Source organism: Cololabis saira, chromosome 16 (assembly GCF_033807715.1).
Source record: "Cololabis saira isolate AMF1-May2022 chromosome 16, fColSai1.1, whole genome shotgun sequence".
NCBI lineage: Eukaryota > Metazoa > Chordata > Actinopteri > Beloniformes > Belonidae > Cololabis > Cololabis saira.
Genome location: NC_084602.1, coordinates 18,379,382 through 18,401,575, shown reverse-complemented (window position 1 = coordinate 18,401,575; position 22,194 = coordinate 18,379,382). Strand labels below are relative to the sequence as shown.

General features: G+C 38.5%; 1 protein-coding gene and 1 pseudogene across 4 annotated transcripts; one reads left to right on the top strand and one right to left on the bottom strand.

Moving 5' to 3' along the window:
* Nucleotides 1–191: 191 nt before the first annotated feature.
* kdm1a (lysine (K)-specific demethylase 1a) lies at nucleotides 192–19,724 on the bottom strand. 4 transcript variants are annotated; one of them, XM_061743493.1, is made up of 22 exons: nucleotides 19,657–19,724; nucleotides 19,112–19,163; nucleotides 17,826–18,119; nucleotides 17,284–17,452; nucleotides 16,936–17,069; nucleotides 16,752–16,830; nucleotides 16,546–16,638; nucleotides 16,248–16,354; nucleotides 15,304–15,385; nucleotides 14,621–14,715; nucleotides 11,041–11,058; nucleotides 10,223–10,365; nucleotides 9,991–10,081; nucleotides 9,765–9,899; nucleotides 6,663–6,736; nucleotides 4,587–4,698; nucleotides 4,263–4,395; nucleotides 3,983–4,170; nucleotides 2,311–2,425; nucleotides 2,092–2,219; nucleotides 1,480–1,626; nucleotides 192–1,159 (listed from the first exon to the last, which is right to left on the bottom strand). In XM_061743493.1, exons 2-22 carry the CDS (start codon nucleotides 19,154–19,156, stop codon nucleotides 959–961), a joined length of 2,583 nt encoding a protein of 860 aa, XP_061599477.1. In that variant the 5' UTR covers nucleotides 19,157–19,163; nucleotides 19,657–19,724; the 3' UTR covers nucleotides 192–958. The 4 variants fall into 4 exon arrangements, with proteins under 4 accessions (XP_061599477.1, XP_061599480.1, XP_061599481.1 ...); XM_061743496.1 differs by having other exon boundaries at nucleotides 19,127–19,163; nucleotides 19,657–19,717; XM_061743497.1 differs by lacking the exon at nucleotides 19,112–19,163 and having other exon boundaries at nucleotides 19,657–19,718.
* Nucleotides 19,725–20,479: 755 nt separating this feature from the next.
* Nucleotides 20,480–21,781, top strand: LOC133462137 (H/ACA ribonucleoprotein complex subunit 1-like; annotated as a pseudogene).
* Nucleotides 21,782–22,194: the final 413 nt, after the last annotated feature.

The following is a 22,194-nucleotide window of genomic DNA, read 5'->3' as shown; positions in this document are numbered from 1 at the left end:
CAGGGACTCACACACACACGGAAGAGGCCAGACCTGCCGTAAAGGGTCAGAAAAGGAGCTTCCATGTCATTTCTGTACACACACGTGACTGTTTCAGCATCCCATCTTCATGTTTGAGATAAGCAGTCCGATGTGTATTTAAGTTGGACAAAGTAGAATATAAAAGCTCATTCTCAAGAAACACAAAGATGCAGTTTTGGTCATTTAATATCAAAATGATATAACAAAAAAGAAATTACAAAAAAGAAGTGTTGACAACCAATAAAATACTTTAACCTTAGCGATAGCAACTAAACATTCACAATTCTTTAAACATAACCATCTGCTTTAAAATTCATCACAACTCTGCTGCCTAAATAATACTAATTAAATTTCAAAGAGCTAAAGTACAGAGCAACGCTTTTAGAGAAAGAAAGTCCTCTAGTGTAACAGAAGGAAAGGTCTTCCTTCAAAATGCAAAGGTTTGAGTAGAGAAGGCATGCTACCGAGTTTGTCATCTGTGTATAAGATGCAGCTTTATGTTCTGTGTTCATTTAGTGACAACTTTTAACTTTATACCAGAGCTCATGAACATGTTTGGCTCCTACAGCAAGTTCCACACAAGGCCAATGACTGAATCACTGACTACCATAAGTATTCTTGTGATCTTTCTTTTTAAAAGTTGACAAATCACACATTTATAGCATTCACATTAGTATTCGATGAGAATTAGTCCTTCTTTGTAGTAGAGTGCGTCCTTTAATACAGGTATACCATGTGGGTACTTGCTGATTACACCAACTGAACTGTTCCAGTGAAGAAAATGATCTATCGATTTGTCCTTTATCAGCGTGAAGGCAACAATACAAAGCTGTTGCATGTTCACATACAGATATGTCACCAGTTCATGGTTGTTTTTTTCATGAACTGCCATAGTTGTCAGAAAGTCCTGAGCCGACGCGACTGGAGAGAGAGTGTTTCAGACGCTGGCGGTGGGCTGAGCCTGCTGGGGGTTGCTGGTGGCTGTGGGAGTGGCTTGTCTGGGGAGGGTGTACATGGCACCCAGGAACTGATCCGCGATGCGTCCGGCCTCCCTGAGGCCGCTTAGCAGGGCGCCGTGAACCGTAGCGGGATAATTTCTGATGGTGTGCTCACCGGCGAAGAAGAGACGAGGGACCGGCTGAGGAGAAAAACAGATACAATTGAAGTTATTTGTCATTATTTCCAATATATTGAAGAATGAAAGGAAAATGGGAATATGAATTATAGTTTTGGTTGGGAAGAGGGTGGTAGCTGCATGTCAGTCAACATATAAAGATGACATGTTCACATCAATCTGCACACAAACATCAAAACAGCCAAAAACATCTGTGTGGGCAATAAACTGCTCCGCTTTGGTTTGGTTGAAAATTGTGGGCAGACTGGGATGACTCCTCTCCTACTGACTGACTCACTGGAGCACAGAACCGCACGATAAGGATTCTGTTCTCCTGCGCTCACCTGCGAGGCTCCAGGTATGGCTGGTCCAGGTGTGATGGGCTGGGCCATGAGGTCGTAGTCGTTACCAGAAGAACCTGCTGCGACGTACGAGTAGGAGCCCCTCGCCCACGGATCTGCACGCCAGCGTGTGACCACAGTCTCCTTGGGCTGCCATGACAACAGACAACACCACATACATTACAGGAGTCTCCATGACGCTATTAGAAGGACCTGTAAACAGCTGGATGGTGGACAGTTCCCAAGCTGGCCGGTATGCATGTGATTTTATTTCCAACAGAAACCAGAAGCAAATGACTTATAATGATGGGTGGTTTGGATGAGACTGCTTGCGAGTGCTTTCACATATGCTCGCTGCGAGCTGGTTACGATGAGGGTCAAAAAAGGAATGAATTCCACATGAAGTACTGGGAAAAATAACAGGGAAAGCTACGGCACATTTAAGCATTGTTTTTGAAGGCAATTTGATATGTGCAATGAACTCGAAATAGATTTCTTTCTTAATTAAAGCCAAAGTCAAGAAAGACGGGGAAACCAACATCACGAAACACACAAGCAACTGAATAACTGAATGCTTGAGTCTTTGCTTTTTATAGCTTATGTTCAAACATGTACCTGAGGTACAGCGCTGCTTCCAAATATCCCCTTGAGAATTGCAAGGCACCGTCCGACGATTACGTCATCACTGATGTTCTCCATAATGCCAGCGGCCTCACCAGCCATGAGAGCGAGAAGGATCGGGGCTGAGAAAACAAGATCAAAACATTAGCACACCATTGCAAAGGGCTTCAAAAAAAATCAGTGGCATTCATAACTAATGTGTAATCTCATCACCTTTATAGAGATTCCAGAAAAGGAAGAGTTCGCCCCGGCTTGCAGTCGTGGAGCCGACGTGACCAAACAGGTTAACACTTGGATCCCAAAACACGCGGTCAAAACACAGTACCACCTTCAAAACACAGACGAGAACAAAATAAGTCGCATAGCAATCAAAGTGCTCATTTCAACAATGTCTAAAGCTCAACTAACTGTGATAATCTCATGTTCATCTAAACTGCAGCCAGCTGAAGTTATGTGAATGGCGGCGCTCCCCCTGCTGGAGATGCAGTGATACAAGCTGCCCAGGTTGCATAATAATGCAGCATTCTCCTCTGTGCTGCAGCAGCGTACGAAGATAAACTGTCCTGCTGCAGATGATGCTGAGCAACAGAGAGAGAGCTAGAGCTGCAGGAGTGACGCAGAATGATCACAGGAGGACTATTCTTATGCTAACAGGCTCTCGCTCCACCTCCCCAAGCAAGGCCCAACACTCCATCAGCAAAACAACAACAAAAAGGCAAGAACAAGACCCCGTCTGTTTTGAATATACTACCAAATCCTTTATAATAAATCAAATCAAACTTTATTTATACAGCACTTTCAATACTCAGTAGTGCAAAGTGATTTATATAATTTTTTTTTTTTGTTAATTTTTTTATTCTTTATTTTCATTCAAAAAACAAAACAATTTAATACAAACACAAATACAAATGTTCCTAACTTATGAATGAAAAGGGAGCAGAAAGAAGAAGAATCTTATCTGATCTGCCCCTTTCACAAATAACATAAATTAATAATAATTAAAAAAACAAAAAACTAAGTGAATAAAAACTAAAATAAAATTAAAATAACATTAAATAAAATTACCACCGCCTACGGGTATGTCAATCAAACTCAACATTTTTCGTTATATTTCCTTAACATACAGGTTTTAAATTGTTCTTTTGAATGTAATGTTTGATTTGGATTCTTTGTTTTCTCTGTTCAGATTGTTCCATAAATTGATTCCTTTCACAGAAACACAACGTTCCATCAATTTTGTCCTGCATCTTGGTTTTATAAAAATCTCTGTTCCTTTTAAGGAACTTTTTCCTTTCCTCATTTATATAATATAATCAACAACTTATAAAAACTGACACTCATTTTTACACACATCCTTACATTGATGCTCACAGCACCCCCACCCCCCATATCTGATAAATGATAACACCTAAGATGATTCATATGAAGAAATGAAAGAGAAAAAAGGAAGGAAGTGGGTTGAACACAGCAGTTGTACAACTCAGCTATTTGTAAAAAAGATCAGGAAATTCTGATTATGTTTCACAATTCTCACCGGGTTTTTGCTGTTCAAGGTCAAGCTTGCTGTGTGAAAACACTGCAGCAGAAACCGAAGGACTAAGAAGCACAACTTGAGCTCAGATTGAGCTCAGACTTGACACAGTGCCAGTGCAGCTGGCATACATGATCCAGACACTGATGGATGTTTAACACGGCAATCCCTCACTTCCTGCTTCATTATCAGACTGTTTAGTGCTATTTTGGCAATTTCAAACATATTCAGGTTTAATGTTTAGGAAACTCAAAGTATGTTGTGGTCATTTGTGTATGTTAAGGCTTTAAGGAAAGGACCTCAGTTAAATAAAAGTTAATGAGACATGTGGGTGTGTGTCTGTTAAATCCCGACCTTGTTGAGGTTGCCAAAGCCCATCCTCTGAATGGCTGACGTCTTCCACTCCGGCAGCGGGGGAACAAACTGCACTGCGGGAGGCTGCTGCTTCAACACACCGAGGGGCAGCGTGCACAGCACAGCATCACACTTGTATATAAATGTCTGGGTCGTGGAGCGAGTGTTGACGGCTATCACCTCGCAGCCTAAAGTAGGAATGCATAAGAAGTTCTTCAGCTGCTTGTTTTATTCTTTTTTTTCCCACTTTAAAAAAAAGTCACACAAACTGGGCACGTACCAGACGCAGTATATCGGACCTGTCGCACGGCTGTGTTTAGTTTGATGTCCAGACCTTCAGCAAGGGCCACAGGAACACAAGAGTAACCATTTCTTACTGTCAGGTGGCTGCCAGTGAACTCAAAGTCATCGTCCTTCGAAGAAAACAACAAATTAAACCAGTAGCACAACAAAACTCCAGATACAATCAAACTGAATGACAACTCACATTTGCACTAACTTTCTATGCATAAGAGATTTCATAAACCCTTAAGTGATTCTGCCGTCTTGATGGTTGTCTTGTATCTCTCAGTCATGACATTTCAAAGTGGGTACGTGTACAAACCTGATCCCAGTGCTTGAGCGACAGGGTGGAGAGGGGTGTAGCGTTGGCAAACTCCAAGTTGGCAAAATGCCAGTCTAGGATCTGCCGATCCCTGGATGAAAGGTAAACATCGCTGTGGGGGGAAAAAAGGGAAGCAAAGAGACGTGAGCTACACTGACAGCCATAAGGACGCAACAGGCAGATTCACATTTGCACTTAAACGTCTGTTAATTTCATAACCTTAAAACGAAAAGTGCATCGCCACAGGGCAAAACATGGAAAACACTTGTTGCTAAGCAAGTATATTTATTATTATAAAGCAAACATTTTTCATTCTGGTCACAAAGTGCTTCAAAATAGAAGTTTATGTAATAAAGTTCTGAACGATAAATGTTTGTGTTAAAAAAAGATGAGTTAACAAATGCAGTTTTCCAAGTGCAGTTCCTTGAAAGATCACTGAGGTCTAACTACAAATCTGACCCTTGTGTTAAAGGGTTCAACTTCACAGTAGGAACACACACACACGCACACACACACACAGTATTAACTATTAATATATATGCAGATAAAGGGAAAAAATAAATACTCTGTTGAAAGTGAAAAGAAAAAAACTCTAAAAAAGACGGAGAAAACTTTAAATAAGCTCTATTTTTATGCCATTATAAACTACTTTTATTTTAATTACTTGTGCTTGTTGATTTGAAATACATTCTGGGATACTGACACACACAGACACACAGACACACACACTAGAGTAAAATTATAGAAAGCTACAAATGCCCATTTAGGGATGTGTTTTTTACATTACAGATTATGTTTTAGCTGTACCTTTGGCAAACTTGACTTCTGAGCTATGAATAAGAACCTAACAGTGCTTAATCTTAAAAATAGTATGGCGAGTTGTACTGTCAACGCTACTAAAACCACTAAAAGGCTGCTGGCCAGGACTAACCAGAGGACGGTGAGCCAAACTGCCTCTAGTTCAGCAGCTTCTACCTCTTGGAGCAGCATGGCTGGGCAACACTTCATCCAAGACCATTTCAGGACCTTTCCAGGTTGATTTACTGACCATCATTGCTTTGTGCTTAAGTTGGAACTCATGTCTGGGTCGCCTAGGCCATTGTCTCCCAACCTGGGGTCCGGGCCCCCCCTGGGCGGGCGCCAGAGATCTCTGAGGGGGCGCGAAACTTTGTCTGCTTTCAAATTATGCAGTTGTAAAAATTATATTTGCGAATGAGTCATTCATAAGACATTGTTAGGAATAATTTATGAATGTCTTGAATATTTTTTGTGTTTTTTATACACTAACACAGGAAATGATTTAATTCCTTATTATTATATCATTACTCAACATTTAATCTACTCCGACAGGTTGTTAAAGGAAAAATGTTAAAAAATGTTGGTCTCATATTAAAAGAGACATTTTTCAGAATTATTTTTATGTCCTTTTATGTCTTTTTGTGCCTAGTATTTTATACATTGGTGACATTGGAGAAAAACAAAGTCATATGTATACAGAGTAAACCAAAGAGAAATGTATCAAAAAAACATAATTAATGTTAATTTTTTCAATTAAAGACTATTTTGGTGCTGGTACGTACGGGTCGGGGGGCCTGGCTGGTCTTAGACACAAGTAGGGGGGGCTGCAAGGAAAAAGGTTGGGAACCACTGGCCTAGGCCAATGGACAAGCTTTTGGTTTGCATGGGTCTGGCAGAGCCCTGCTAGTCCACATTTTAGTTCTGGCAGTACTCGCTTCAGTTGTTGTTTCATTAGCGATAACTGAAATGAGGATGGATGGTAACTGAGCTAATGTGCAGTATTCCAGCCAGCTTCCAGATCTGCTCATAACAGCCATTTATCAATCAACTAGAGATAAATGGAGTCTGTTCCCGCCAATATGAGGGCAGTTAGAGCGACAACAAAAGAAGCATCAAAAGCACTCTATATAATAATAGGAAACTTATGGCTGTTGTCACACTCGGTTTGTCCAGTTATTTCTATACAGTCTATGACTTTGTCAAAATAGCAACATCTGTATAGCACATAAGTAAAAGAAAAAGCAGCTATCCACATCAAAACGGAATAGTCATGGTTACCTGGGTGGATTGGCCTCCAACTCCTGGAGCTTTTCTTCAAGTTTCACCTGCAGCTCGGCCAACTCGTCATACTCCTACACAGAGATGCAGACATGAGGATGAGTATAACTAGGTTGAATCTGAATTCAGTTTGCAATTCAGAGTCAATTTAAGGGGACGAAGCAGCACCAGACAGACCGTCGAACATATTTAATAGAGACTTTGACCAGAAGTATCAGTAGTAATTCTTTAAGGGTCCTTATGTTAACGATGTGCCAATTCATCTCACCAATTATCTTTGAACGATATTTCACATCAAACTGAACATAGTCAGTAGTGATGCACCGAAATGAAAATTTGTGGCCGAAACCGAAACCAAAAATAATAATAAACACTTGGCCGAATACCGAACAATACTGAACATGGTTCTTCAGCAGTTTTTCATTTATTTTGCCAATTTTTTCACCATTGCATAAATCAAATACATTTGATTTAGGCATGCTTTTAAAAGAAAAAAATCTTTTACAAAATTACAAGGTAGAAAATATTTATTGAACATAAAAAAATGAAATTTTTTAAATTTCCCAGCATTATGTTGTTTTGGTTCCACCTCCTGGTGAATGTTAGGTAAAATTCTTATGGGGTTAGTTTTTGGTTGGCCAACGATTTATGTAGTGGGCAACGTTACGGGACGGAGCGGCCAGTCTATTTCCTTATATTACAACGCCGTTATTAATTGTTCGTTTTTTCCCCCACTTATTCCACCGAACACCGAAAGTGTTTTTTTGCCATTTTCGGCCGAACAATTTCGGTTACCGAACAATCGGTGCATCACTAATAGTCAGACTTCAGGAGGTCCTGTCTTAAACTAAGTGAACGTGTGAGGTGTGTGTACACAAGAAGTACGGTACACACCCAAAATGTTCAGTTTATGTTGAAAAGACAGGCAGCTTTGACAGAGAGCTGACTCAACCTGTTCATCATTTCATCACAACAAAATGAACTACAACAACAGTGCCAGTAATAGTCTGGTATTACCACCTACCAAGCCCTGATCCAGACTATTACTGGCACAGTCTTCCCGAGGAAACACAAAGAGCGGCAAAAATACCATGAAAATATCTCGATAAAAATACTGAGACAGTAATCCCCTCAGTAGATTTTAAATCTTGTCATACGCGGTAGTTGTAAAGGTATGTCAATGTGCACACAAACACATTCTTAAAAGATCTGTCGGTCTTGCTCAAAGTGTGTGTATACATCTGCCGACATAAAGACCATCAGAGCGTGACTCAAAGCCTTGAAGTGGTTTCTCAGACAGTGCATGGATCGCAGACAAATCAAGTTTAGAAACCAGCTGTTTAAACCTACTAAAACGTCCCTCTAGAACACACACACACGGCGGTAGTAGAGGTGATTTATCTGAACCAAAAATAAAACACCAGCACTCGCTAATAATACATCTTAGTAGGACATTAAACCACTTAAACACAGCCTGTCTGGTTTATTTAGACAGCACAGCATTAAAATTCTGTGAAGCATCTACCCCGATCTAGTAGTTCATACTTGTTCATAAAATAGCCCATTTAACATCCAAGTGCTTCTCTACAATTGTAATTCTGTTGTAAATGACCTGTTTTACAAATGCTGGCCCCTCAGATCAAAAGTTCTGTCATACAGACTGTGGTGGGTCAACCACCTGGTCTATGGATACATCTACTAATCAGCGATAGGCAAAGTTAGTTTAAACTACTGCAAATGAAAACACAGACACTATAAACACTGTTCCGCATTGGCAGCATTTCAAATCCACTACTGTGATTGAGAGCTGTGCTGTAAAAGATTTGATAAAGTCATCAATATATCTCAAAAGAGACGGTCTGGACAAACAGCTTGGAGCTTCAAGGTAGGCCGTGTAAAAAAATGTAAGACGTTTTTCAAACTAGACCATTTAAAGCTGAATTTGCCGGTCGTAGAGCTCTCTGAGGAAGTCAGCGGTAAAAACTGGTAGACAGCTGGGATGGGCAATAGATCCTGATGGGTGAAAAACTCAAAGATTCATCAAAGACACTCGCCAATGTGTCACAGAGCCGTTGCCAATGGTTTACTGATATTAAACAAGCCAAATATCTGGATATGTTGGAGGTATCAGACACAATCAATCATATAATGTGATTAGAGAAACTTCCAATGATAAAACAGAGTCATGTAGTCTGAACAGACCAACAATCAGCAGACTGAAACTAACTTTAACAGACGCATGGTTTTCAGTTTAATGTTTTCATTAGGGCTGTTCGATTTTGCCCAAAAATAAAATCTCGATTTTTTTTCTCTCAAAATCTGATTTTCGATTACGATTACGATTATTTTGTGAATTGACAAAAGGCAAAGAAATGATTTCAAATATGCTGTTTTTTTATTGAACATTTGCCCCATTGTGCTTTAAGTGCAAACTTTGCTCTTATTAAACCAAAAATGAATGAATAAAGTGCAAAACTCTGTAAAATAAGTTGAAAAAAAGTTTTAAAAAATATAATAAAATATAAAGTTTTATTTCTGAAAAAAAAAAAAAAAAAAATCAGCAAATCAGCACTTGCAAACATACAGTAAGTTATATTTCCAATTAAATAAAACAAGACATTTTCTAATTAAACTAAACTGGGTCTTTGCATGCTAAATAATAATGCAACCCATGAAGGAGGTAGAGGTGTGTAATGTCAGTCATTACATTTGCTATTCACATTTGCAAGTTTTTTGCAAGGAACACGAGCCGGTCTACCACATCTGGCTTGAGGGATGCCCGGTGGCATGTTACAACGCCCCCTCCTACACTAAAGAGCCTCTCCCATGGGGCACTTGTCGCAGGTATTGAGAGGTATTTCCATCAATCATTAATATTGTATCAATCATTAATATGTGTTCAGACAAGGTAAAAAAAAAAAAAAAAAAAAAAAAAAAAAAAGGGAAAAATCGATTTTATGATTTTCACGTTTTAACATCGTTCTAATTACATAATCGCGATTTCGATTTAAAATCGATTAATCGAACAGCCCTAGTTTTCATATGACACTTTTTAGTTTTTGATTTAATTTTTAGGAGTTTTCAAAAAGGTGGAACTCTTACTTTGCAGAGTGAAGTAAGGTCTCGGTGTTTGCTCTTCACCAGGAACTCGGCTGTGATATCTCTTGGTGGCTTGACTTCACTTGCTTCTTTATACTGCTGATGAAGCTCCTTAACACGTTCCTTAGTAGACACCATCTGAATAATTGGGGGAATAGAAAGGAAGAGGGGGGATTAGTGACGACACATGAAAGTCAAGTTGGCAGCAGAAACCATCATTTCTGCTCACCTTGTTGAGAAGATCCCTGAGTTCCTCCTGAGTCTTGACAATCTTCTTCCAGTGTTCTATCTGCTCATCTTTTACGTGTTTCTCCTGTAGCCTGCACACAAAGATAAAAGATTTATGATGTATCAAATTTGTTTGTATCTTGACGGACTCTTTCTTTTTTTTAAGTTCCCTAGGTGCAGAATACACACAGTATGTGTTCATTGTGAGCTCATTTAGCAGTCAGTGTACTTACTGTATAACCACCTCCAGGGCTTGTCCCAGAGAAACTGGTTTGTTGTTGAGGAAGTTGAAGTCCAGCTGGTGGCTGAGGTACGAGGTGGCTTCCAGCAGCCGGTTGAACTCTTGCTCCACCATCTCATCTTTTTCTTTTGGCACCTGGACCGAGACAGGATGGCAGTGTGGCACCAGTCATAATAAATACACTGATTAAAGAATCTGTGATATCAAGTCATTATTAAACCATTAATCTAATAACATCAGCAAAAGATGATGAAGCAGAGAGTTTGATAAATGTTTTCAGAAATTGTTAACAAGGAGCCAATATTAGGTGAGAACTTAACTTACAGATAAAATGCTACAGGAATCAATTAATATGACCAGCAAGGATTGATAGTGTTAGATTTTATTAGAATCTATATCTGCAGTACTCAGCTGGTTTGAATAAATGTAGTCTTGCCTCTAATTATACCGGAAATCTTATTAAATATGTTAATTCTATTAAACGTGAGTAGTGTAAAGAAATAAACAAGATATGATGAGATTATTCATGCAGCTGTTCTTCAGATAAGCTATTCACTGCCATAGTCAGGGGGAAACCTGTTGGATCTTAAAATAAGACTATAGTTAATAATTTAAGTAATTTTTTTTAAAGAAGCAAAATAAAGTGTTAATTTTGTATTCCTAAAAGATGAGGGTTAAATTCCAGTTTTGTTTCTTTAACTCGTACATGGATGAGAAATGGTAAAGAGAAATTCAAACAGAGCTGAAATGCTTTTGTTAAAATTCAACATGGAAATAAGGAATAGATAATGAATGTAAACATATACATACACTTGTGCACCGTTCACCCTTTTGCAGTTCACCAAAACATGAACATGGATAGGATTGAAAAGAGAAAAAGGGGAGAGGGGGGAAGAAAAAGAACGTATTGAGTAAATACAACTTTAACCTCAAAACAGGTTTGCACTAAAGTAAATCATGTACATTAAATCAGTCTTCTCCTCCAGTTTTTTTTTTCTTTTTAAAAAAACATTTGAATAAAGAAAAAACATATGATGATGTCCCAAAGTCCTCTCATCTCAACCTCAAAGTAAGTCCCCTAATGTTCCAGCCACTTAATTAGCACAACAAAAACAAAAAGGCACAAACAGCGTTTATTCTTAATTTTAAAACATTAAAATACTGTGCTTATGAGTGGAAAGCTCAGGTACATATTGTAATACCACTTTGTCCCACTACAGATGCACTTCATTACGTACAACACATGTGGCTGGCACAGCAGCGTTCCTGTAATATGCTGCCATCATGCGTTCAGAAGTGGTACAACAACATATCGTTGCTTTGAAAAGTGTCTTTTTTCAGCTCTGTCCTGAGGGGAAGTAAAGCTGTATCTGATGACATGCAAGGAAGAGAAGTCATATAATTTCCTGTGTTTTATGGCTCATGGAAAAAGCCAGATTCTGGCAGGAAAACAACAACTACAGGCTCAGAGAACAGATTTGAACAAAAATAAAGAACTCTGGATAACACATGTAAAACAATCCTTTGTTAATAAAACAGAAAATATTGTATTGATAGTTTTTTTTTAATCCATAATGAACTGATCCATCAAGTATTCACAGTAATCACACAAACTTAACTACAATCAACTGGTGGTGTGGGCAACTTAAGCAGCTGCTGATTCCAAGCATGACACACTAAGTAAAATATCAAGAGTAGAGTACCAAGTTTTCTTTAGATCAGTGACCTGATCTTAATTAATGGTCATCATCAGCTTGTCATCAAGGTGTGCACAAGTCTGTTAATGACACAGTTACTTGTATCACAGCATGCTGAAGCAGAGAAACATCTTAAACATGCAGGAGAGCAGCCCTTGAGGACCAGTGTTCCCCACCCCTGCTTTAGATATTAAAGATTCATTTTAAGTACATGAGTGTACTACTCTGAAAGTCAAACTGAACTCAAAATTAGACCAATTGAAGATTGAACACGCCCTTCTTTCAGAAATGGTTGGAAACCCCAGTGTTATTTAAGTGTAAGGAAACACGAGAGCTGATCAAACTGTTTATGAGCACATGCACTTTTTGGACAGGCCCATTCTTATATTATAACCATACAAGGTATCCAAGCGGGTTATGTTGAACCTTATTTTTCCGTTTCACAAAGCGAGGTCACTTAACCTGAGCAAGAGCAGTCAGATGAGCCATTTTGAGAAAGCAAGGTAACTCAAATGTACTTGGAGTCTGTTACCACCAAAGTTACTTTCTGTCTCCTCTGGATAACGCTGAAACAAGTTCAATTTAATTAGACAATCGAGCTTTTAACAGACATCTTAGAAACGTCTGAATGATGACGCATTTTTACCAGGATAGTACATTGATGCTCCGAATAGATTTTTTTTTTTTTTATATCCCAATTTTTTTCCCATCTTTTTCCCCCAGTGTTCCTACCTAAGTCAGTCCTGGGCATTGCTCCCTCTACCAACCCCGGGAGGCCCCGCACTGAGCTCAAGTCTCCTCCGTAGTTTCCTGATTTTTCCATTCCTCCAAAGTATTTTTTTTTTAAGTGAATTCAACCAAGACTGTTATGTTTTTGCTTCCAATATTGCGCCTACATGACAGTGAACACTGAAAACACACATCTACATTCATTTGTATTCATGCGAAACACTCATAATATTTTAATTTGTCTTTGCATTCATTCGCTCTGCAATTTTCTCAGATGTCAACAGTAGGGCTGTTCGATTAATCGATTTTAAATCGTAATCGCGATTATGTAATTAGAACGATGTTAAAACGTGAAACTCGTAAAATCGATTTTTCACTTCTTTTTTTTTAACCTTGTCTGCACACATATTAATGATTGATACCATATTAATGATTGATGGAAATACCTCTCAATACCTGCGACAAGTGCCCCATCGGAGAGGCTCTTTAGTGTAGGAGGGGGCGTTGTAACATGCCACCGGGCATCCCTCAAGCCAGATGCGGTAGACCGGCTCGTGTTCCTTGCAAAAAACTTGCAAATGTAATGACTGACATTACTGACACCTCTACCTCCTTCATGGGTTGCATTATTATTTAGCATGCAAAGACCCAGTTTAGTTTAATTAGAAAATGTCTTGTTTTATTTAATTGGAAATATAAATTACTGTATGTTTGCAAGTGCTGATTTGCTGATTTTTTTTTTCCAGAGATAAAACTTTATATTTTATTATATAAAACTTTTTTTCAACTTATTTTACAGAGTTTTGCACTTTATTCATTCATTTTTGGTTTAGTAAGAGCAAAGTTTGCACTTAAAGCCCAATGGGGCAAATGTTCAATAAAAAAACAGCATATTTGAAATCATTTCTTTGCCTTTTGTCAATTCACAAAATAATCGTAATCGAAAATCGGATTTTGAGAGAAAAAAATTGAGATTTTATTTTTGGGCAAAATCGAACAGCCCTAGTCAACAGCCATGTTGCACCTCTCTGAACAGATGCTTATATTTATTATATAATTCCACTTATTTATTCCATTCTAGAAAATGAAAATACAGAGTTCACTTAAGCTTACAAGGGGATCACAGTATCTGAGCTCCATTGACGATTGCTTTTTATAGTCACAGTAACTCAGAGTCAACATACTCAAAAGTTGTCTGAACCAGCTCTGAACACCTTTCCTGGAACCAAACACTCTGAGTTTGTTGACTCCAAGTTACCGGTAGTTTTTTTTTTTACTTTTTTTGACCTTTGTGAAACAGGTCCCAACTAAACCATCCACCAAAACTTTTATAGAATTTATTACTCATGGAAAATAAATATATATTTTGAGGGATCAAATTTTCCACTTTGACTGTACATTTCTGACTTGGTATTGATGTTCATTTTTTCTATAAAAACAATAATTGCATGCGAGTCACACCAGAGCTGAAAGGTAAAATCCTGTAAATGTTACATAACGACTGAATGGGTTAACCCAACAAAGATGTAGGGTGTGCTAAGAAAGCAGGAGCCAAAAGTGCAGCAGTCAACATTCCTGCTGAGCATTGTGCTGATCTGGTCTGCTGTTAGCAGAAACCGTTGCCAAGAGGTTTGACAAGATATAAAATAAAGTGGTTCATATAAATTTGCTGCCAACACTGGGAATGCTAAGAATGAGCGTCAGCATTACCAAACCAGGAAATAATGTGTTTATTTTTATTTGTTGCACTCATTAGCCGGATAGACTAAATCATGCATGCCGCTAATGCTATTAACCTCTTTTCATCTATAAAGTATTAAGTAATATATTACTTTAGAAAAACGGGACTTCTGACAATCACAAGTAAAAATTAAGTGTACATCCAATGACTGTAAATAGGGACTTGGTTGTGACATAATGGGGAGAAGGCAACTACATTTACTCATAGTAGATCTTATACTCACAGCCTGACCATTGGCTTCATACAGTGGACACTTCTGTTTGATCTTAGCCAGCTCCATATTAACCTGCTTACTGACCACGGCCATTGGATTCCCTCCTGAACAAGCACACACCGACAAACGAAAACAAATGACAAGCATACACATGAGCAGTGTCACCCTCTGCAGGATGATCAAAAAAAGGTGCAGAGCATCGATATATTTGACTGAAAAACAGAAATGTACAAATATCTGCCACTGGGAATAAATGCTATTTATGATTCAACAAATTATCTAAATCTCAAATTTATGTTGTTCTTTAAGATCACTTGTTAAGTATGCATGTGGAATAAAAAACAAAAAAGATATATTCAAACATTTGCACCTGTGAAACATATAAATAAGATCTATATAGGCAAGTTTCCAGTAGCAGTAGGGCCCAACCCTAAGGCTGGAATTGTAACAAGAAGGATGAACATCGTCACCTCTTACCTACAGACTACAGTTTTTGGGAGAAATCCTGAACTACCTAACCCAAAGCAGGGGCTTGTTTTGACCCCATGCAAGTTCCAAAAATGTAGCACTGCATAGGTATTGGTGACAACAGAAACATGCATCAAAAGCTGACTGAAACCCCACACTCTGTTGTAACTTGTGTGACTACAGTATATACAATAAACAAAGAAGGGGGAGAAACAGATTCTTACCCAGCCCTGTCACCACCATGGCTCCTAGATCGGCCACATAGTTGCCCTTCCTAAACGTGGCCACTCTGCCACCAACCCGGTCCTGCATGGTGACAGCATGTTTATTAAAGCGTAAAGAAAAAGAAGCAATTATTCCATTTAGGATGACTGTACGTTTTTAAATGAAAGGAGACTTCATTGGCTACGAGCAGGTGGAGGCAAACAGGCGATTCTATTAATGATAAAACGATACCATATGTTTTACATCCACAAAGTAAGCTATATCTAGGGTTGCTCTCTACAAGGAAAAAAAAAAAGTAATCATGATTATTGCAGCCATCATCAAAATCATGATGATTTAAACCCTTTACCCACTGGTTTTCGAACCATGTTGCTTATAATTAAAATAAAAATGTTGATATTCCCACTGTAAACTTACATTACGGACTAAATCAAATTTCTGCATAGCTACAAAATAATCAATGTGAACAGTAAATGGTAATAGATCAGTGGTTCTCAATCCTGGTCCTCGAGTACGACTGCTCTGCATGTTTTAGATGCTACCCTGCTTCAGCACACCATGATACAAGTACTGATACAGTGTTGTGCAGACCTTGATGACAAGCTAATGAGGACAGTTAATTAGAATCAGGTGTGTTGGTGCAGGGAAACGTCTAAAATATGCAGGGCACTGGTTCTCTGCCTTAGATGTTTTTGGACATAATATTAATGTGACCTCAACTGGGAGTCTATGCCCGAAGTGTATGTTATTAAGACCATAAGAGATCATATGTGGAAAATTAATTTATATTAATTTTTGTATTTATTTTTTTTACTTTTTTTGTGAAAATGGAAATCAAAGCCCTAGTTATAAGTTATACAGGTTATAAGTTATATAATAACATAATATAGTAAAAAATAAAAGTGACAAGAAAGAATTAAGAAGAAAAGGAGATAAGTCCTACCCTGGCTTCCAGCACTGTAACGTCCATTCCAAAGCTCTGAAGTTGCCTGGCAGCAGCAAGTCCAGACACACCTCCTCCAATGACTATAACCTTCCCAGTCTTCTTAGCTGCAACAACAAATAGAAAGTTAATTCAACTGGGTGTTACCTTTGACCAGGCCATGACCAATGCCTCTAAGTTCTGTTTACAGGCTATTGTTTTTAAGTTTAATTTGTTATTTTATCGGAAGAATTATTGATTAAGACCTGTATAAAGTTGGTTGCTCATAATCAATAAACAGTAATGTGAATGAACTCACTGGGTAATGGCTTGACTCTCTTGTAAATCCCAAAATTAATAAGGCCGTGTCTTTCTAAGTAGCTGTGTATCCTGTGGACCAGAACGGCATCACCTATGAAAAAAAGATGGAAAATAAAGGCTTAATGTATGCGTCTGCTTAGGAAAAAAAGGAAAACAACCACAAATTACAACAACAGATGATTAAAGTTTAGGTCCGTGTCTCACTGTTGTATGGAGCTTCAAGCTGCTGCGCTGTAGCCTCAAAAGTCAGTTGAATTTTAGGGTTGTCCAGCCACAGTTGGAGCTAAATGAGATTAACATGAATATCAGCTCTACATATGATTGAAAACACCAATCCTACAATTCTCTATCTGTAAACATAGAGTGATGTATTAAAAGAGACACATACTGTACGGTTGCGGATGTAAAGGAAGACCTTCTGAGTCTGCTGGGGACCACTGATGATGTCTGGGAAGCAGGCTGCCTCCTGGGATGTCATTCTGTCATTCGGAAGACGACTCTGGAAAGCAGCTCCTTCCAGACCTATTGATATTTCTCTCATTGTCATCTTAGATCAATTTAACATCAAAAGCATTTATGTTCTACTTCCCCTGAAGTCAGAAGGTGAATGAACAGACATAGAGGTCACTTGGGAAAGAGCAGTTAATTTTTTTTTTGTACCAAAGCAAAAAAAAGCTTGTACATGAACAGTTTTCGAATGCACAAGTTTCTTCTCTCAGTATAATTTCAGACTCACCAGATGGTTCCTCAGGTTCACTATCATTCTCCTCCTCTACTGGTGGAGCTGGAGGAGGGATGACCTGCTTCCTTTCTTTCTCTGCTTTGGCGTTCCTTTCCTCCTCAGAGTAGTACTCATCCTCAGACAGGTTTGCGAGACTTTCGTCCATCTCGCGGTACTCCACCTGCAGCGGTGGGCACAATAAAAGCATCATTAAAACCGGGATTCGTGACCTCATTTTTTTAGTCTCTCCTGTGAAAAGTCCTGATACCTTTTGGAGGAGTAACCAAAAAATACTATGAGCATTAAACAAAAAAAAAAATGCTCTAGTTTCCACTGAAGTACACTTAAAATGTATACATAATATATGTGACTTAATCTCCAGAGCAACATTGCATCTGAAGATCAAGTTCTAGGAAATGTATTGATCCTTCATCAATACAAGGAAGAGCTGTAGAAAAGAAAAGAATCAATTCAAACCTGCCAAAATATGTTTTTGGGTTGTTGTTGGGTTTTTTTTTAAATTCCCTCGAAAGGGTGCAGAAACCTAAAATGTTTACTTTCGCTCGCTTGCGTCGACTTGTCCGACGGACTTCAGCTGAGTCCTGATCTGCCCCTCCAGGCCCTGACTGGTGGGGAAAAGAGGCTCCGACAGGTTCCCCACTAGGAGAAGACCTCTCCTTCTTCTTTGAGTCCATAGCTCCTGCAGCCGAAGCTGAAGGACCAGTTTGAGCATCAGCAACCAAGGCCCTTTCCCCTCCTGCTGCTCCGCTAGAAGACGAGGAGGAGGAGGAAGAGGAGCCAGCATCTGATTTCTTGCTAGAGAGCATTATCGAGGAAGTTGGAGGCCTCTCCTGAATAGAATTGAACAGAAAATAAATTATGTCCGTAATGGCTGTACAAACAACAACAATATAATAACAGCTGCATTAAAAACACACTTATTGAATGAAATGGTTTAAAATAAAATGTTGAAAAAAACTTACTAGATGAAAATGAATTGCTTTCATTTGTGAGTGCAACAAAAACAAATACAAAAAATATCTTTTACAGCATTTTGTGGCCTTTCCAAATGAAATGTACAAAAAGGCCAGCTAACAATGAATAAAAGAAAATCTAAGCCAAATGCCTTTCTTACTTCAAGCTATTTATCTGTAAGATTAAATAAATAAATACAAGTTTGATTTTATTTGTTTGCACTTGACTACAATTATTTTTCTAGATCACCAGAATAATCTTTACATCAATCAAAAAATCTGGACAAAATTAAAGCAATACATGAATTAACCTTATTTCAATAACGTTTCCCTGCTGCTGGCACTTGTTTTTCCATATTGTTTAATCATTAATGGCAAGCTCAATGGTTGGTCTAATAAAAGTTTAATCGGGTTAATGCTTTTCTAGCTGATGCATTCTAGTTTATTTATTTATTCATTTAGCTAATACCTCTATGTATAATCTAGTTTGGACCAATTGCATTTTCAATAGCATCAGTTGAATAATAGACAAACACAGCTATGGGTACGCTTTGGTGAAAGTAAAATAATAAATTAAGATCTTGAATTAAAAAAAAGCTGACTTTTTCCCAAATTTTAAGCATAAAGTCAGCAGTGAACAGCATCACCAAGCATGCTCAATGTTATGAACCTAACAAAGGTTTAAAAATACAGCTGCTTCTGCCATCTTTCAGTGTTGATTTATATAATCGAGGCAGATTACTGGACAAGCTATTTAAAAACATATACATCTATATTTATATCACATCTGATCACTAGATGACTAAAATAATGCCAACTAAGCATGGATGTCGTGATTTTATGAAATGAGGACTGATATGTACAATAACCTTTTCTTGTTTTACCCATTTCTCCGAACACCTGGTAATATCCATTCAAACACTAAGAGACGAAGACAGAACCAGAAACAGGGTTACAAACGGAACCGGCTGAACACACATGCTGGCCTCATATATGTCACTGGATTGTAGTTTATAGACGAACCAAGGAAACCAACACCAAGCGTGTTTACCGGCTAACTGCTAGCGACAGTGTGATGCTCTTAGCTTGTCTTCACATGTATTTTGACCCCGATAGCAATTTTGTGAGTCAAATGATATGCTCCCTTCATTACAATTCCACATAAATTGAATCACACACATTTTCATTCATTTGCGTTCTCCAAACTGCCCCTTAAACGCCATGCTACGTTAGCTGACGCTAACAATGAGACGCTGCTAGCGCCAGTCGAGCAGGTGTCTGCTTTATAAACAAGGGCTTTCTATCGACACACTGGCAGCTGGACACAATGCACGTTTTTTTCACATTACAGAATATTGTTTGATAGGAAAGGAAAACAGAGTCAATATTAAAAAAAAAAAGAAAAAGAAAATACCTCTCAAACCTCCGAAAATGTCAACACAAAGAGGCACAGTTACAGGTCTCCTTTCACAGAGCTCAACGCTGATTGGTCAAAGGAAGACGTTACACAACTGTACTCAGCGATGTGATTGGCTACAAAAACCATCAATCTAATGGGAAGCGAGGTTAATGACGCATATCAATTACAATCAATCCGCTTTTAAAACATTATATAGAGTTATGGACATTTGATTTCAAAATTAATATTTCCAAAGTTTTCAGGGCCTACACATTTCAATTGCTTTGTTAAATTTTAACCATTAGTTCATGCGTTTTCGGCGTTTCTGTTCAATTTCCCTGTAAAAAAAAAACTGGCGCATGCCCTGCAGAAACTGACATCAAATTGGAAGAAGGAAATGAGGTAGATCGTGCAGGTAAAGGTGTGCAACTGCATCTCATCTGACGCTAAATGAAACATGTAAGTGTTTTAATGACTGAACAAGATTAGACTTTTAAACCAATATTTATTTTGTCAAACAAGATTTAAAAAACACACAACATCCGGACAGCTTTCACTCATCAGAAACTTCCAGCATCGGGCCCTAATAAAAACGAGAACGAGAATTAACGAGAACATCAAATTATATATTTGAAATTTTCTAAATAAAGCAAACTTTATCTGTAGCCATTTTTACTCAGGCCATTCATGTTAGAACTGATCTGTTTTGTTGTGTGATTGTGTCCTGTGTGTGAGTACTGTGGACTGGAGTCTAATTGTGGTATATGTAAAGTATGAGCTGGTGTGACAGAAGAGGGCTCTTTGATGCTGGCTTGCTGCTTTAAAATGCTTTGCTGAGATGCCCCCTTCTGGTTTGTGTGAATTACCAACAGTAGAACTACAACAAGTTAGAGAGAACACCTAAAATGGTTTCACTTTCTACCTGCATATGGTAAAGGGTCAAATAATGGATTTACTGATATAAGTGTTGTTGCATTTTTGAAAACCATTTAAATATTTATTGAAGTGTGATTTCTGGTATTTAAATCCACCCACCCTGGACTATAGTCCTGATGATTACTACATCTTTTGTCTCCAATCTGCAGCGTTGAGAGAGTTTGTGCATCCATGTGAAGATGACATCGTCTGTAAGTGTACAACAGAGGAAAACAAAGTTCCCTACTTCAACGCCCCGGTGTACTTGGAAAACAAGGAGCAGATTGGGAAAGTGGATGAAATATTCGGCCAACTACGCGACTTCGTATCCTTGTTCTTCTCATTGGAGTCTTAGCCATTTAAGACTCAGAATCAGAATCAGAAAGATGTTTATTGCCAAGTAGTTTAACACACGCAAAGAATTTGTTGTGGTGATTGGTGCAATACAAAAGAACAAATAATATTAAAAGAAAAAATTTACAACATGTTGGTTTTAAAGTGCCGGAGTAATGAGTCTGTACAAAGGTGACCTGGGATGTGCGTTAATGTGACGCACAAGGTCAGAAGTGGGTCTTTGCATTAATGTAACATAGAGTGGGGTGGGGGGGGCAGTCTGTGGTAGACGGGGGAGAACTGTGAGACTCTGTGTTGCCACCTAATACTTGTGTGTTCCTTAACTCATTCTTGCATTATTTTTCAGTGAAGCTCTCTGATAATATGAAGGCGTCTTCCTTTAAGAAACTACAGAAGGTAAAAAAATTAGTAAATTAAATCAATAAACATTTTTATTTTTGATCCATTCAACTACTTCTGCATGCTAACCAGGATGTAATATCCTGCTGCTCTTTCAGTTTTATATCGATCCAATGAAGCTCCTCCCACTGCAAAGGATCCTTCCTCGGCCGCCGGGGGAGAAAGGACCACCGAGAGGAGGCAGAGGAGGAAGAGGAGGTGGCCGTGGAGGTGAGGAAAAATCTTTGACTTTATAAGTGTTGGAACTTGACAATTAAGGGAAGCCTTTTTTTCCCCTTGTTGGCTTTAGTTGTGTTTTTAAAATGTAAATGACTTTCATTCAGACTGCAGTTTGGTCAAGTTTTATTGATTGATTTATTTTTTCTTCCTTTATTTATAACAGGCGGTTTTCGGGGCGGCAGAGGAGGACGGTGGAGGATTTGGAGGTTTTTCTTGCAGGTGGGAGATGATCATCTCTGCTGGCCTGGCATGAGCTTCTCTTCTCTGTCTCCCCCTAAACTAAAAGGGCTGGACCCAGGCAGGTTCAGGCCCGAGGGACTCATGCAGACATTGACTGTACTTAAGGAGTATTAAGTACATTTTTCTTCCTACCAGCTTTGGATGAAAGATGGATCTTATTGGATCCTATTAGATCCTAATGAATTTGAATTCAAAGTTTCATAAGTAGGCTTTTATATGCTGTAGTGGGGACCTTTTCCTGCCTGTTTTTTGGATTCATTTTAAGACGGGTACATCATAACCTTTTACTCATCATTTTGAATATCCAACAGATGTTGAAGATTTTAGTAAAGACATTTGCAGACATTTGCTCCCCTCCTCAGAGCTGGAGGAAGTGTCTGAGGTGAAGGAAGTCTGGGCATCCCTGTTGAGACTGCTGCCCCCGCG